The 19,192-nt window shown below is 36.3% G+C and overlaps 1 protein-coding gene across 4 annotated transcripts in view; it reads left to right on the top strand.

Moving 5' to 3' along the window:
• Positions 1–19,192, top strand: part of LOC124303802 (TOX high mobility group box family member 3-like) — a 141,096-nt gene that overhangs the window by 96,713 nt on the left and 25,191 nt on the right. For 3 of the 4 annotated variants that reach the window (XM_046761476.1, XM_046761477.1, XM_046761478.1), the window contains exon 2: positions 14,523–14,606. In XM_046761476.1, coding sequence (XP_046617432.1) covers positions 14,523–14,606 — 84 coding nt within the window. Of the gene's footprint in view, positions 1–14,522; positions 14,607–14,852; positions 14,985–19,192 lie in introns of those variants that run through there. The other variant, XM_046761479.1, reaches the window with a different exon arrangement.

A 19,192-nucleotide genomic window follows, 5' to 3' on the forward strand; every position in this document is an offset into this window, starting at 1 on the left:
GCATTTGTCATCGTTGAATTTTTTTTTTTTCTCTCTTTTTGTTTTTTCGTTCATTATACGCAATATGTAACAATTGACACACGCGATTAATTATACATACCTATGCCATATCACTTGAGATTCATATCTGATAAATTTTTTTCATTCAGTGGCGACCCTGTCTATGACCGGCAATTGCGGCTGGCTAAAGAAAATATGAGAAGATAAAGAAAATAAGAAGTATGAATAAATGATGAAAAAAAGTAAATGCAAAAAAAAAAAAAAAAATTGTTGATAATATCGACAAGAGTATTATTCCGTATCGTTTTCTTCTTCCTCTTCTTCTTCTTCCTCCTCCTCCTCTTTTCCCGACGGAGTAATAAACCGTAGATCATAAACCGTAAAACACGAAACATTAAACTCTGAACTAGTCCGTTATAATACGTATTATAATCATTCGACTATAGGGTGGATCGGTAATAAGGTCCTGGCTATTATGTACATGCACACACCTACCTTGTATTACACCCTCCAGGCTCTCCTCGTTGCAAGTTGTTCCGCACGCATGGATCGTGTAAGGTACCTTACAGTCCTTATACCTATACACGTGTAAAATAGGAGAGTCGACTTACAGGTGTATTTTCATCCAAGTACACGCGAAGTTACGTACGTCGATCGACGTTGTTACTTATCAACAAATTTGTGCGTTTATCCATATTTACGTGTGTATATATATACACACGGATGTATGCAATGCACAGAGGTATTCATTATTTATATACGTACAAGGCGACGAGAGATACGACCGGCAATCAAGTTTCCATTCCATACGTATACTACTGTATTTATAATAAAACATTCAAGTACGCGTGATCTGAAAACTTGTTATCAATGTATCGTAACAGGGTATCAATACTTTTCTTCGCTGCATGCGTTTCACTCTGGTAATACGTGCCCCCCCCCCCATTTTTTTTTCTTTTACTATAGTAATTTTATCACACACTTCATTTTCTGCAACGCAGCGTTTCATTGTCAGTATCATCATCATCATCATCATCATCATCATCATCGTCAAAAAAAACGTCGTACCTAACGTTATGTTGTATTGTTTGAGGCATATTATTTGATGATAGTATTTATTGAATAACAACAAACGTAGCATCGATCATTAAGAAAAAAGACCCGTGATTGAATCGAACGAAACTGTGATCAATCGTATGAATAAATACAGCGAATGCTCAAGTTTTTATTGATGAAACAATGTTGCCCTTGGTAAGAAACGTCAAATGAAGATAAAGAACGTTGATTATGATATAGATAGATGTGAAGTTATTTGACGATGATAATGATAATGAGTTAAAGATCCGATTAATCAAGTTCATACAGTGTGTGATAAACTTGTATCGATATACGTATATATTTCTCGAAGCGGTACAATTCGATTGATTCGTTTCGAGAAAAACATCCCGAAGATCGGAGGGAACGAAACGCAAGATAAATAATAAATAAATAAATTGTTGCGACATACCGTAGCGGTTATGTAAAATTCCGTTTGTTTTTGTTATACATACGTTATAAAATATAGTGTACCAAGAACTAAGCTTGGTGGAGGAGGCTGCGTTAAAGTGGAGAAAAAGAATTAGGTATGTACGTACATACGACTAACCGTACACGTATTTATTACACATACGATATGCATACAATGTACCTATACGCGTATGTACAGCTATGTGCGTCTCGTGTTGCATAACGGACCGACTGCTGTTTTTTCCACGGTCCGGCTGTGTGGGGTTAAGTTATGTAAATTGAAAACACTCGGGTGTACGATATGTATTAAATATGTAGATAGAATGGATATACCTATAAAGTTGAAAAGCCGAGAATGGGAATTTGCTCGATAAGAGATCGCGTTGGAGCGTAACGTTGATCGAAAGGTTATTTCGTCTAATAGAACGGAATCGGATCAATATCGTAAGAACGACCGATACACGGTTAAAACACAGTTTACAAGCTGTTCCGAAATTAGATTCAAGGACGTACGTTAACTTGGCACAACCACTTACAAAAATCGAAATAGTATATCTTGGATAATTTGCCGTTAATTAGCCGCTAATTAGCGGCAAATTTCCGTGCTTTGGAAACTTTTTTACGATCAACCCTCCATGCAGAATTAGCACACGGTTGTGCTGTTTCCGAGAAAAGTGAGCACTGCCATCGATTTTTTAAAAAAATTCAGGTTCCGACAAATTTCAAAATTCCATGGGTCAGTAGCGGCTAATTAGCGGCAAATTTCTGTGCTTTTCACAACACCCTAAAATCAACCCTGAGTAGTTATTCTTCGTGTGGTTATGCTGTCTTAGTGTGAAGTTGGCATAACCCTCAAGTTTTTTCGAAAATTTAACACGTGGCAAAATAAATTTTTTCACGGCTAATTAGCGGCTAATTAACGGCAAATTATCCAAGATATACTATTTCGATTTTTGTAAGTGGTTGTGCCAAGTTAACGGAAGTGATTCAAGGCTTTGCGTACGCACACCGACACGTAAAGTTGTATGTTTAACTTTTGTTTGAACAAAGTTCATTAATTTTCGCCAATTCTTTGCTGAATTCTTTTCCTTCGCTTTTCCCCTCCACCTCCCCCTCCTCCTACAATGTCATTCGCGTCGAGTTGATTTTTCTTGGATCGTACATACACGACGTGTTGTAACGTTTTAACGACACGAGTAGCATTGAGGTTATCATATCGAAAGCTGTGCTAAATATGTTCTTTTTTTTTCTTTTTTTTTTTCTTATTTACTTTCCGCTTCTATGTTTTCAGAGAAAAAAAAAGAAGGAATTTACTGCAATCGCCCTGAAAATTAACAGTCGAGTTCTCATTAGATCTCCAATTCAATGAATTAGATATCCGAGGACTTTTCAATCGTTAATCACGAATCTGAAACACTAGTTCGAAATTCAAATTGTATATTAATATATTTTATTTTTTCCTGTGAACTTGGAACCTGCAGGGTGCAAAAACGGGAATTTCGAGGTCTGGCTGACGGTCAGTCTAAAGCCGCATCTTCTCGTAGCTTTTTCTTCTCCTCTTCTTCCTCATTCTCTTCCTTGTAACAATATGAATTAATCAAGATGCCTCTGCGTCAGGCATGATATATACGTATAATATACACGATTCGTTTCAGAAAGTTAACGCGGTGAACGAGAATTCTCATAAAGATTCTCGATCGTCATTGAAAGAATTTATTCTATATGGTCTATAACGTGTGATGTATACGTATAGTAGCGAAGCAAAAATCCACTCTAGTGTGATATACCGTACGTACATGTAAGGCGTATGATATACGATACCTTACTACAGTTATACGCACATGTACACATGCATATGTGTACACTAGGTATATTATCCTTGATAAATTGTGCAAGATGTCGTCTCTGATCGCGAGCATTGATCCGGCCATTTACCCTACGCGTGTGTGTGTTGTGTATGGCTCTACGTATACCGCGTATACAATATACACGGATGCATAAGTTATTGCCGCGATAAGAAGTGAAGGATTTGGTAAACAGGGTATTAACCCCATTTTAGCCAACTTTCAGATAACAGAACTGCAGCTTATTCACGTCTGTGTACGAATACGTCTTGCACACACACATCGTACGCATGCGCGTAGATTGCAACGCTGCCATGCTGGGCACGACTCGGAGGAACGGCTATTAGAACTCTTCTACCCTTCGTTATAAATCGCATATTATACAACCGCGGAAAATGAAACGAACCTGTATTAAATTACAAGTCTGTTCTATCTCGTGTAATGTACAGGTATGCACACGCGGATGCGGTAAAGTCAAGGATACGTGTTTACAATAAATCACCGTGTAAATCAATTTCTAGACTTTGACTAACGATCGTTGGTTTTTTTTTTTTTTTTTTTTTCCGTTTCGTTTTGCCTCAATTTATTGCGTTTTATTTGAATCAATTCGCAAGACTCGGATCGTTCGTCGAAAAATGGATCCTTTTTTTTCTTTCATTGCCCGGACATCATCGGGGACGGTTAATTAATTCTTACAAGTCGAGCGTGTAAAAGCAACGGGTTCAATGAATTGTAACGATCTGAAGATTCCGAAGCGACTAAGACATTGTGACAAACGCAGATGTTGCTTATGATTTACAGGCACAAATGTTCGAGGGCGAAGCGCTTATCGCGTTATATTGATGTGACATTTTTATGTAACTACATACCTAATATCCAGTTTAATGTAGCTCATGTGTGTTGGTTTATATGCAATTATGCAGATGTATGCTTGCTGAATATTCATTCGTTCGTTTCCTTTTTCTTTTTTGTTTTTTTCTTTTTTTTTTAATCTGCGCATTTGCGCGCAATTCTGCAATCAGCATTCAGACGGTTAAGAAGATGAGGAGGAAGGAGGAGGAACTTCTTCGAACTGTTAAATACATACGATGATATAACAACATGCATGTAGATATGTAATACAGGGTCGTCCACAATGTAGCGTGCAATTTGAATATTTTCTTTTTCTCTTATTACGAATCGTTAATGTTTACCGTTTATTTATTAAGCCTTTTAACAGTTCTCCTTGCACGAATGAATGAACATAATAGCCGGGTCTATTTTCGTAATATTTTTCGTCTTCGTATTCTTGTTACTATATTCCTCGTCTTTACTTCTTCTTACTTCCTTCATTCTTTCTTTCTTTCTTTCTTTCTCTTTCTCGCTTCCTTCCGCAAATCGTCGCCTTTTGCATTATTCCTAACAATAACTGTACACGTAGCTTATCGTCCCGCTTGCAGCTCGCATGCAACAGCAGAGCCGGGAACAATAGCTTACTTCGTCTTCTGCTTCTTCGTTTTCTTCTTCTTCTTCTTCTTTTTCTTCTTTTTCTTCTTCTTTTGACTGACCCACGTCAGTTTGGTCCAATCTTGACACGTCATCTTGTCTCATTTATCGAGAACAGGGATCATCACGGCTCGCTGATTAACTCTCCTTCTATTTCTTCTCCCTCCCCTCTCTCTCTTTCCATTCCTCCGTTCCTCGCATACTTATTTTTTTCTTCCTCTTCTTCTATCTACGTACACACGTACACGTTACGACGAAACTAAACTCATGCAGTGTTTCCTTTTCCTTGAAAGAGAATTAATAGAGAGGAGGAAAAAAAAAGGTAAATCCAAATACAAAAAAAAAATGAAAGAGATTAATAAAAATGTTACGCTGGGAGTTAATGCATATACAAATATACAAATATACAAGACACGCTGTATGATGTAACGCGTGTCAATCCAAAGTCAACTGGAAATTATTGATGATTATATATAGTTTTTTCATGGATTTATATATTAAACTTAGTATTGTCGTGCGTGTGTGAAGCATGACGTCAGCAAATTGATCATTCGATATTCTTCCTCGTTCCTCGTCCGAGCCACTGTCCCCTTATTGTTAGTACAACGACTCTACCAACAATTTAACAACAAGTACACAGTATACATACCATACGTATTATTGTTATATACTTGAATATTATTGCCGTATAACGGTAGTGATTGTAGCGAAGAAGCAACTTGGTTACTAACACATGCGGTGTTGAAAGTTATTGCAAATTTACTACACGCTTGCGGTGAAAAAAGAGTTGAAAATTTACAAATACGATGCGGCGATGTAAATCACTACGTATTTGCGTTAAAATTTACAATGGAAAATTCTTGATTTTAATAATATTTATATATACATGTTGGCAAGTACGTTGGCATACAATGTAAAAGAAGAGAAAAAGATAGGAAGATATAAATAATTGTTGCCAATGGCAAATACCTGACATTACATTGGTTGTACTATTACATTTATTTTTTTTTTATTTTACTGCGAATAGACGGTTATGTACGTACTATTTTTAATATAAATTATACGATAGATATACACCGATACAACGACGATGTTGATTTAGCTGTTACCCGTGTTTTACGCTGCTTTATAATTCTACAGGCATGTATGTGTAAATATTCAAGTTGTACAAAAGTCAATTGCGTAATTTCTCTCTCTCTCTCTCTCTCTCTCTTTCTATTTCTATCCTTCGCACCTAAACTCGACGCTAGTGATTATGTTGTTGGACGTGTATTTATCGTTATTATCTCGGAACATTCCATCGATCTGAACAATGATATTATTAACTGCAGCATTTCAGGTATTTGTGCAAACTGTGATTATTTTCACTCGCGTTTGACAATTATTCGATATGTAATGTACGATGTAGAGGAGGCTTATAATTTATTACAATCGACACAAAATTAATTTTGCAAAGTTTGTATATTTTTTTTTTTTTTTCATTTTTGTTCTTCTTTTTCTTTCTACTTCTCTTCCCTTTCGTTGTTTGTTTTTAAACAGTTGTTAATAACTTTTGCGCCGGTTTTAACGATATCGTGCGAATTTGAACCTTATCCATGCAAACTTATCTTGATTATCTCAAGTGCATATACGTGTAACGTATAAAACTATTACACCAGATACGCAATCTACATATTTATTGTATCAGGTATAACGTGTAAAATTTATATACCGTCAATTGATGTTTCGCATAATGTATGTACAAGTGTTTGACTGATTTTTTTTTCCCCTCTCTTTCGTCTCCTTTTTTTATTTTTATCAAATTGTCTCTGACCCGATTGAGGTTAGGCCGATGCTGTTTACAGGCCCGAGTAACATATCGATATTCGTACAAAACGAGTACGTATTACGTGTAGATATGTACGTGTGTACGTTACACGCGCACATGTGTACATACATGTTATACACGCGCGTGATCGGGTATGCAAATATGTATAAAGAGCAAATATTGGCACCGCTAGAGCAAAAGAAGAACCAGCAACCAACAACCGATTTCTCTCTGTATTACATACGTAACGTTGAAACGTAAAAGAGGAGGAGGAAGAAGAAAGAGGGAAAAATAGATGTAATGGAAAAAAAAAAAAGAAATATTCGGTCAACGTAGTTTGTTCCCATATGTTATACTTACGTGTGTACGTACATAAAAAGCACTCTTCCATCGGTTCTCTAACCGCGCGTTGCAATTTATCCGTTTGAAACACTGTTTTTTATTTATTTATTCTTCCGTTCATCATCATTTATCGACGGTTATTTATACATAATCTCTCATAGAATTGAATATATTTCGACGCGACGTCTCGTTTAACTTGCAAAATCGCTGACAGGTTTTAATCGTCTATCGTTACGTGTAATATACTATAAAAATACCCATTATTATTCCGATTGATATAATATGTATTAATTTATAGTGTTGTAACGAATGGTAATAAAAATCGCGTCGCAGACGATCGTACATCGCGATTGTTGTTTGCTGGCAACAATTTGCGCCGGGTTTAAATATGATCGGCACTTGACGTTCGTACCTTTTACATCTGTAAGTATTATACAATCATTCGTATTAAAACTATCGGAGACAACCTTGTCGTATACGTATGCATGTATGCACGTGTTATGTGTCATGTGTTATGTACATCGTGTATAATGTTGCGAAGGATGATTGAATCGAACGCTGTGTCACTCGTTGAATTGGCTCTTTTAACAATAACATAATGTAACACTGACAATATGCCGTTTATCGAATGTTGTCGGTATTCGTACTTACGCACACACGTACATGCGAGTCTATAAATTGACTCGGCGTTGATTTCACGGTTGAGAGAGACACGTCACGTTGCAGCTTATCGCGTCTATCGATTCGCTGTTCTACGTATACGACAAACAATATCAGGTACGAGATAACGAATGATGAACAATAACGCTTGAAATCACGTTGTCAAATTCTGATAAATGTCAAATTTTTTATTTTTTTTTATCATTTTGACTACGACGTAGCCTCATGTATCTTTTCGTATTATTATTGAATAGGTATAATTTATACGTATAACAATGTATTAATATTAAAGAACTGGTCGGATAAACGTTTGTAAAACAGATTTGAGCCGACGTACGAAGCTCGTGATTAAAACTCGCAGTAATTATTTAATTTGATTTATTAATATACTTTAACCTATCTGAAACAGGTTTAAAATATTCGTCGTCTTGTGATATTTTCACAAGCGAGTTTTATTTTATCTCGACTCACTTTTTTTTTCCGCTCACTTTGCCGTGTTTCTTGTATATTACGCGGATGTGGAATTATTATTATTGTTTTTTTATTTATTTTTTTATCATTGGTCCAACGTATCGGAATATAAATTGTGCCTTTACAAGCTTTCTTCTCAAATTCCGCAACGTATAAGAAACGAAACTGATCGCTGTAATTATATCTTATTCTTTCATTAATTCTCGGAATGCCAGTGATCAATCTTCGTTTGAGTGTTGCAAAATTGATTTGGTTTTTTTTTTTTTCGTCTCTCCCCTTCCTTCTTCTTCTCCACAAGAAATAAACGTATTATTACACGTACGACTGCAAGTTTAAACTGAGTCATTCGACCTATATGATACTACGGTATGTATGGTTGCAATGTACACAAAATGAAGTCACTGTCAGATGTTGCGTCAATTCGCGAAACAACGTGTAATTATAAGCATGACATGCCTCGTTGTCGGTGTGATTTTACTTAATGCACGTAACTCGGGCGTCGTTGTTCGTTTAAAAATAACACATATGTATATATATATATATATATATATATATATGAACTATTACTTATCGCAGTTTATCAACCGTACAATATGTATATATTTTCGTTTACGCTTCCTTTATGCCTTTTTTCACATTCTTTTATCTTCAACCGCTTACACACGACCGGATGTGTGCCCCGATATATACCTTGTACACGGGAAGTTGTAAATTTATATCTACACGTGCACACACACCCACACATCTGTATGTATACGTGGAAGAAAAACAAGTCATTAATGGACCCTCGTTGTTTGTTAGTATTTTCTGTGGTTATTGTTATTGTTGTTGTTATTATTATAAAACATTGTACCAATGTAACCGTAATCGTTACACACGCACGCAGACTGGACATCAAGGCGTAGGTTGAAGTTTTCTGAAAATGTATCGAGCTTGTACGACGTGTAAGCGGGTACATTATTGTAGGTACGTGAAATTTAACACGGAAAAATGCACGTGGCTATTATAATCCGACGTTAACGATCGTATTTTGTAAATGGGTGCGCGGAGTGAGGGAGGAAGAAAAAAAAACAAATCCAGGGTATATGTTACTTGCATTTTCCAACGATTATGTACCGTACACGAAATGCAACAGCTGCCGCTCCTGCTGCACCACGACGTTCAACGTGGCATGGAAGAGAGTAAAACGAAAAACGTAGTCGCTCGTATCGGATTTCGTTGCTGTTGCTGTTGTTGTTGTTATACGTGGAGTGCGTGAATAGGTTTAATTTGTGGCTTATACGCGTATAACCGTAAATCAGCTGCAGCTGGATTGTCAAATATTGAGGAGAAAATGGGGGAGAGAGGTAGATGGGTAGATTTGAAAAGAAAATGTACCAATTGCCATTTTATTACGCATATACGCGAAAAATTTACGCCGAGGAATTTACGTGCTTAATCGCATAATAGTCGGTGATACGCGTTTGCGTGTGCTTGGACTGTGTAACGAATGAACCTGTCTTATAATTTTATTACATGTATTATTTTTAGTTGGATGTTGAATATTTATAACTGAACCAAATTTTACTAGGGTGATGGAAAATCACGCAAATGGTTTAATCTGTATTATTATTATTGTTGTGTTGTTGTTGTTGTTAAATGTAACAACGACTAGATTATGTAAAGAATTTTTTATTGCTTGGTGCCTTCTTATCTGTTTTTTTTTTCCTCTATTCGTTTCCGCGAATATCTTTCAATACCAACTGGTTTTCACCGATTTTTTACATTCCGATTACGCGGGCACAATTTTGAGAGAATGATATGATATGTTACGTATGCGTTTGTTATGTACAATCCTGTAAAATCAGCCTTCGCCTAGAACGATACCATGGCATGATTATCGGGCAGAGGGGAAGGAATGAAGGAAGGAAGGAAGGAAGGGAGAACAAACATGAATTAGCAGATCAAACATTGGCGAATGTTGTCGAATGGCGGAGGAGGAAAAGGGGGGGAAAAAAACCACATACCAGTCACGAAAAACTAATGAAACGCCGCGTCTGTGTTTGTGCCCTCGTCATCTCCCACCCTCGCCTATGTTTTTTTTTTTTTCCTTTTTTTTCAGACTAGCCACTCCGCGTATAAAAATTGATCCACGCGTTCTATAAAATATTACTATACACGTATAATGTATGCGCCCGTGTGTGTGTGTGTGTGTGTGTGTGTGATTGTTTTTTATCGTTTATCGTTCGCGATGGAAAATAAGATTCATAAAATTTCGGAGGGAAAATAAAAAAAAAAAGAGAAATTGATTCCAATTACCTTCATTCTCTCGCTTTTGTTCGCGAAAATTTGAATTATGTAAATTTTTTTTCAACCCTTGGTGAGTTGGCAACGTCATAGTTGTGTATTATACGATGACACGCACACACTGTATGCATACAATGCGAAACGCGTATAAGGGTTCGATATCTCTTTTTCTCTCTTTGTATTTATCGAGTGGCGATTACACGAATGATTTTAGATGGTAATTGTACATTTAACGAGGTTGACATCGGTGCAAGTTTAACTTTTAACGAAACGTTGGGGGGGGGGGGGGGGGGAAGGTCACTCCAACTTTACGAATTTGGAATTACTAATAACGAATGGAATTTGCCGTGTATAGAAAATATGAGTTTGTCAATAATTTAAGACGATTTTTGTACATTGTGAACAGAGTTGCGAAACAACCAGTTTTCCTGTAAAATCCATCTTTGTAATAACAATGTATGTACGTTTAAACTCTAACCTCGTATTATAAATACGATGGGTGTATATATATATATATATGCATATATTTATTTATTTATTTATACGTATAGCAGAGTCCTGTTTATTTATTTTTTTTTCTCCAATCGTTTATCCACAGTTGATTGAAAAATACGAATACACGGTTGTGCGATGAAATTAAACGCAAACAGAGCGATAAATTGTTAGGATAAAGAAGGAATTGTATTTTGTATTTATTTTTTAATTCTTTATATATATATAACCACAATTTAATGCCGATGTACGGAAAAATGTATTTCGTTAACGTTGACAACTGTTGCGGCCGAGTTTCAATTACGATCTTGCAAATTCTTTTCTCCTCTTTATCTCTCGAATCGGTAGTTTTGATATTCGGCATCTCCAGCGGCTCATCGTCGACGATGACGACGGTATCCGAGAATGTACAAGAAGAGGATAATTGCCTCGTTAGCACTTTCGCGGCAAGCTCGTTGATGTAGCTACAAGTAGCATCGAGTACTCGTATTTTTAACTGGATTTTTTTTTTTTTTTTTTCTTTGGAAATTTTCAAGGCAAAGGTATTTTCAAAAACGTGTTCTATCACTATTTCTTCACGACGCCGAGCGAATTATTAAGACTTTGATTGCGAGTCACGCGTTATTGTGTAATTTACATTATATTTATATATTTATTATACCATTTGCCGAACGGTGCGCGGATATTAATTAATGACAAGTTGAAAAGTTTACGTTTCTCGATGTTACAATAATCCGGACACGTAAATACAATACGATGCAGGTTACAGACCCGTATAAAATAATTTTCGTTCGTCGTTCTGCCGCTTGTATCTTTTCTTTTTTTTGTTTTTTTTCAACTCCGTTACAATACACGTACACAATGTATATTTGATAGTTTTATTTTTACTCCCTGTCTCATTGCAGCGGTATTACAAGCGAAGCAGAGGAATAATACGTATTATAATAGGTTCGTTCGCACACTCGCGTATACGTGCGTACATAGATGTAGATATTGTACATTCCTACAATCGAGATATAATAGAGATTGGCGGTAATTTGTCCGCGTAATTACGGTAATTCCTGTAATCCTCTTCGCGCGCGGTTTCACATCCCGTGCAATGTCTCCCGGTAAAAGTTCATCTCCGTTCTCCGTCGAGTCCCTTGGTATCCTGTTAAATAACAAATACGTACGTACGTGTGACGCGTAGTGAAATACAACGTTGTTCCTGCACGCCGTGGTGTCAGTTTTCATTTTCACAATAATACAGGGATATTAATTAATTTTGGCAGGGTTTACTTCGGAGATCGATTATATGGATGGATGGATAGACCGGCGAATAGATAGGTACAAATGGATATCAATAAACGTATCTCTGAACTTTACTTACGTATTTACGTGCATGGAAAGCGGAACGGATAATTCTTGTACGAAATCGGGTATATTACGTTATTATTTAGGCTCCTTATTACACACTTGTACATTGGTGTGTACGCATCTGTGTACATCGTATATAATCTTATGCCTGTAACGCATAGCATTGATACAACAGAGGGTTTCACTCGACGTCACATTAACATTATCGACTTATCTCGAGGACACTCCGCTTATCGCGATACATTTATACGTTATATGTATATAGGTATGTATGAGCGTGGGTACATGTAAACGCACACATAGACACACGCGTATGTTTATCTACACATACGGACCATGTTACGTACGAGATTATGTTTGTAACGAAAGATTGATCTATTTTGACGCGTATATGTCGCCTCTTATACGCCGGTGCAGGTTTGTCTTTTTACGACACGTCACAATTCGAGGATGACGACGACGACGACGACGACGAGGAGGAGGTCCTCAGATTACTTTTAGAGATAGTTTTGATGGAAACCTGCAACCGCTCGCGGTAGACAAAAAAAAAAAAGAAAAAAAAATCACGTACTATCTCTTTTCCTCCATTTTCTTTTCATCGTTTTCACGCGTGTGCGTGTGTGTGTGTTTTCTTTTTCTTTTTCTTCTCTTTTCATTCTTTCTTTATCTCCTCCTTACTTCGCTCCTCAGCGATACGATGTGACGTGATGGATGGTTTCCTCTGTTCTTTGTAATAATACGATTTTATCGCCGTATTACGTACGTACACATGTAACAAAATGTCACACATATTACACGTATATACGTACATGAGTATACAATCTTGTCGCTTTTACAGATTTTTATTTTTTTCGACCCCCGAATCAAACGTTCACACGTGTTTGTAATCGCATTTATACGCATGGAAGAAATCATACACCGATTTACTTCTTGCAACAAGATGCGTGTATTATAATATGTTGTATATTTGATACAACGTGTAACGTTGATGATAAAATTCATCTTACGGGCGGATGAGATATTTTTACACTTATAACGCGAGGTTGGTATAATAACGATTGTCTCACTTTTGAGGGAGCAAATAAAATAATTAATCACCGCCTCGTCCTATATATAATATATACAGATCGATCAATCGCTATTGAATCGTGCATTATATTATGCGGACATGAAAATGTGACAAGAGATGGAAGAATTGATGGGGGATTTTGAGGGTGGCGGGAAAATAGACGAAGGAGGAAGGGAATAATAAGGGAATGTCTGGCTAAACAATGACCGTTGCAGGCATCGGACGAGGAGGACGAGGATGACGAGGAGGTCGAGGAGGAGGTTTTGCTTCTCTTGTTCTCTCTTTCTTTCTTTCTTTCTCTCCCTTTCCTGTTTGCCCGACTGCCTCCTCGTCCTCCTCGTCCTCCTCGTCCTCCTCGTCCGGGCAAAGGAACTTAAAGAGGGAAGGAATGAGGAGAGGTTTTGTGAGTCGTGCAACGAACTTGTGTATACCAACAGCAGAGAATACACGACCTGCAACGACCCGCCGCGCTTCGAGATACCGTGAGAATATTGTTATAACATGTCTATGGATGTGGGTATGAGGTATAAACAGCAAACTGGATAGCTGTCAATATTCTCGTGCGACACGAGGGGAAGATGGATAAAGAAGGGGGGGGGGAGGAGGAGACGTTGCAACAAACTACCTACCCGATTCTCGTGACATGTTGTAAATAACGTCGTTTCGTATTTTATCTCGAGTAACCGTTACCTTTAATGCCGACGACGATGACGTGTCAGAGAAAAGAGTCAAATTATCGGACAAATGATGCTTTTTCTGACATTCGACAAATTATCGTCACACGTGTGTGTATATAATATATATATATATATATATATATATATATATATATATATATATATATATATATATATATATGTATATTGGTAAAAGTGATGGATGCCTTTGAAAAATTCAAAATCGTGGAAGTATAAATAAAAGCTTGTCCGTCGATCGTGTATCATTACCCCCAATCGTTGCTGCCGTTTCAAGGCAGCTTAAGAATTGATTAGGTGATAATTTTTTTTTTTTTTATTGTATCTTACCTTTCAAATCGTCTCCGGTATTTTACAACATCGTTCACCGAAATTGACCGTACGACGGGACGATTAGCGGTAGCTACGAATTAACTGTCGTAAAACAGAAAAAATATATATATATATATGAAGAAAAGTAAAAAATCAAAGCACATTGTTAAATTGTGGTTTCTATTTCTCGTTTTCAGAGAAGCGACAATCTCGACCTGTCCCTGAGCGTTCCGCAGCACCATCAGAGCTCCTACCACGGTAGCTACAACATGGCCGATCAGGTAAGAGTCTTACGATTAAACTATACCTAATATACCTGATACCTGACACCTACAAACATGTGACACGTCAGCTTTTTTTTTTTTTTTTTTTTTTTATCCTACAACAATCGGAGAATTGTTCAAATTTAATTAGTCCGATGTATCACACGACTTGTAATATGTACTCTGTGTATACTTTACGGTAATTGAAAACGAATAACGCGGCTTATTTATATTATCATCGTACGGTATATTCGTTCGTTCGATGATGATGATGATGAAACATTCATCCACCCCACGCCCTCGCCCCACTGAGGATCAAACTCCGGATGAGTTATTTGAAGAAGAATTATAATCCGAGAACCCCGTCACGATTAACCGTGAAGCAGAAACGAATACGTAAAGTATACGTGTGTGTGCGTGTGTGTGTGCATAAGAGGACGACGGAGGGAAGTAGCGGGAGAAACGAATGGGGAGGGTAGAGGAGGGGAACATTTGTTACAGCTGTTACAATAAGCGCTAGCTAGAGTTATATCTGTCATCTAGGGACAAAGAAAGAGGGAGAAAGAAAACGAGAAAGGCGAGAGGAAGGGGGGGTGAAGCCTCGGTCTTTGGTTGGTCGTCTCTTTCACACATATGTATAAAACTATACGTATGATACCTCGTACCTTATACACGGATATACGCACCTTTACCTCTCGACAGTTTGTAACGACGTCTTTTTACCTTCTTCCCTTCCCTTCCCTTCACTGGAACTACGACGACGTCGACGATGACGGTGACGATGACGACAAAAAGTAAATTGTCTTCTTTCTTTTATTTATTTATTTATTTTATTTTTTTTTTTTTTTTATCTTCCATCTCGCTTTGTCACGCCGTCTATATTCTATCCCGCACAGCTTCTCCTTTCTTCTTCTTTTCTCTTTCTTTTCCTCTACATTATTTATACTCTTCTCTATTTTTTCAAATGGAAAGATTTGGAGGACTTTTTTTCACCAGCTCCTTATATGTATATATATATATATTTCTCTTTCATCTTGTCACACTTTGTCTCTTTCTCTCCGTCTCTCTCTCTTTCTCCCTTTCTCTATGCACGACGAGATTATTTATTATCGTAAGTGAAAATAACAGTATAATAATATTCGTGCAATAACTGAAGACAAAGAGTTGTAATGAGAAAATATTGTCAGGTAATACAATTATTTAATTTCGTTTCTCGATTTTTCGTGACAATTTTTCTAATATGCTATATTATTATATATTGTGTGTGTGTGTGTGTGTGTGTGTGTGTGTGTGTGTGTGTGTGTGTGTGTATCGAACGCGCGATAAAAATATATTATTATCACTGTATAATTGTTTGAAGTATTTGTACATGTATGTAGTTACTCAGAGAATGATGGGACTATAAACCGAATAAACTAGCGTTACGTTATCTCTGTGCAAACTTTGCAATTCGTAGGCTGAAATATATGTATAATAATCTGGACATGCGGCGGCCGTAACTATTAATCTTATTGGCATTGATGGTGGGTGGGAGAAGGAAACGGAAGGGAAAATGGAGGTTACGTCGTTAAGAGTTTAATATATCGCTCTGATTTTATCACTCTGAAGATAAAATTCGTTTTACCATATTTATATGTATCTGTCTATGTATATACAAGTTTTTGTACGTATGCACGTATAAAATGCGGACGTGAAGCAGATTTTTTTTTTTTTTTTTGACGTTTATTCCTTTGCATTTATTATAATGTAGTTACGATGTAAATATATTCTTGCAGGTTTTTTTTCTTTTTTACTATTTCATTTTTTAACGTAATATGCTCAGATTCGAGTTTACGTTCACATATTATATTATCGTTTTTTTTTTTTTTTTTTCTATCCACCATTTCCTCGTCGTACTGAAAAATTTCCAGAATTTCGAAGCTGTGTGTTTTATTGTCGTACGTAGTATCTTGAAACCTTGGTTTAGCGGTAAGGTGGAAGAAAAAGGGAAAAATTGATACAACGATAACGTGTTTATCTTGTATTATTCCGCGTAAACTGCCTTCGGGCGAAATATGACGAGAAAGAAAAAACACACACACCATTTATGTACAAATATACACTGCAAAACATTCGAAACGTGCGGATCAGAATCGAGCAGCGGAATTGATGTAATATATCAAAAGTAAAAATCGCTTGGTATCTCACATTTCCGACTTCTCGAAACACACCTGTGTAAACTAATTACATTACATCGCAATTTCATTCCGTGTAAGAACAAGAGAAAATAATTTAGAAAAAAAAAAAAAACAAACGTTATGCAAACTTTACCAAGTATGACGAAAGAAATATTTTGATAACTATAATATCGTCAATTATTATTTATAGATATTTAATTCCCCGTAATCGTTGATTCTGTTTAATCGCAAATTAATATACCATCGTATTTTTAAATTTAGTACAAATGTAAACCTCGTTTAAAAAAAAGAAATTTTTTTGCTACGCTTGTGCGTTAATACCAACAAATTCATTATCCATAACGTGCAAATAATTGTACAGATTCCTGGTCGTATGCTATATTCAACTATTCCAATTTGAACGGCGTATGTTTTGCAGTATAAATGTTGGATTATAACTGTCGATAATTTATAATAATACACATTGGAATGTAATGAGTATGTTTTGTACACGTACGTGCAGAAATTACGAAATTCCGTAGCGTACGCGGCTGATAATGGAGGTTCGATTTTACAACGATCTTAGGCTTCTCCTATACGTATCATAATAATAAACAAATGATAATGATAATAATAAAATAACCTCTTCGTTCTTCTCGTCTCGCCAAATATTCGCCCGAAGGCCCGAATCAGTCAATGCAATCTGTATGTAATCTCTGTAATTGGCAATTTGCCATAAATGTTATACCGGCTGTAATTTTTAAAACTTTTTCTCTCTCTCTCCCTCTCTTTCACTCTCTATTTCTCTCTCGCTCTATCACTCTCACTCGAGTTTCTAACGCGAATAATATTTGGCGGGCAGTTTAACCGCGGAGAAAATTTATGGTCAGGTGATTAAATAGGTCCTTTTTTCATTACGCGTTAGAAAAATTAAAAAAAAAAAATACTTATCGTTACCTGCTGCAAAAATTTTTCACATCCGAATTATCGGATATTTTAATTCATTTGCATAACGAATAATAGGCCGCGTTACAGTGTTACGTACAACATAAAATCGACGGTGTGATAATTTGAAATTTTGCTGAACAAGTATAATTATAATAATGTATAATTAAATGGAATTTTTAATTAATCTACACCAATTAATTCTTCCCGCGGCGTTTCGACCAATTATAAAACCGTCGAGTGGGTATATTTTTCCTGCCCTCGCTGGCTTTCTAGTTGTAAATATTTTTTTTTTTTTCGTTTCATTATTTCATTTCATTGGTTTTCTATTATTATAAAACACTTTTTCACCCGGCTGATATAATTGCCAAGAGCAAGGCCACAGGATATCTGTGTAGGTACAGGAATTCATTTCGCTGTTTCCCAATGTTATATACATATATATATAACATATTGTAAAACTTCGACGTAAGTAAAAGAAAACGACGTTCCATAGATGATGTGTGTGTGTGTGTGTGTATATAAAAAAGTTTTACAATTAATTCACGTTATGCAATCTGTTTCTATTCCGTTTTTAATTATTATTAATTATACAGGCAACCTTCTGTCTAGGCGATATAATATCTTATGATTAAGTACACAGGTTGCCTTTTACTTTATACAGTATAATGTAAACCTAGAATATAATTTTGCCCCCCTCCCCCCCTAAAAAAAGAAAAGAAAAGAAACAAAAACCAGTTACAAAGTTATAACTATATAAGCAGGTATATAAATATAAATGTGATGAATAATAATTTGTTTGTTGGTGATAATTTTCTTTTTTTTTTTTTTCTTGTTATTCATCCACCAGTATTCCACGTGTGATTGAATTTACTTTGCATTGACAATGATTAATGAGACGCGTCGGTTGTTGTGTCGAGTGTTGAAAGTAATTCTCTGCGTGTATACATATAGACATACATACACATGTGTTTGCATTGAGTAAAAATATATTAATGATCGTTTGGTAACGACGAATGAATCTTTCACGCTCTGGTTAATTCAAGCTTCGGCCTGCAGGGCGTACATTTATTTATCCTTACATAGTAGATACACGCTCGACGTACACACATACGTGCATGTGCGTGCAATGTATGTCGAAACGAAGGCAATACGCTCAGAATCAGCCTATAGCGGAAGTAACTTTCTCATCAATACTCGTATCGAGAAGAGGAAACTCACTAATCACAAATCGATTGCTTGCTTGCTGCTATAAATAATAGGTGTTGGCGCAAACGGAATATTTGATACGGGTTGAAGAATGTGTGTGCGGTTTGGAAATAACACGTTATGCGATTTCTAAAACTTGCGAGGAAAGTATGGAGGAACGAGAAATTGTACGATAGGAATATAAATTGATTCAATATGCTGGTTTCTGTCCTAATTAAAATTAACATCGAGTGTGTGTGAAATTTCAATTTTACTTTACGATCGTGTTGGTAAATGTAAAGAGAGAATTTAATT

Source organism: Neodiprion virginianus, chromosome 4 (assembly GCF_021901495.1).
Source record: "Neodiprion virginianus isolate iyNeoVirg1 chromosome 4, iyNeoVirg1.1, whole genome shotgun sequence".
NCBI lineage: Eukaryota > Metazoa > Arthropoda > Insecta > Hymenoptera > Diprionidae > Neodiprion > Neodiprion virginianus.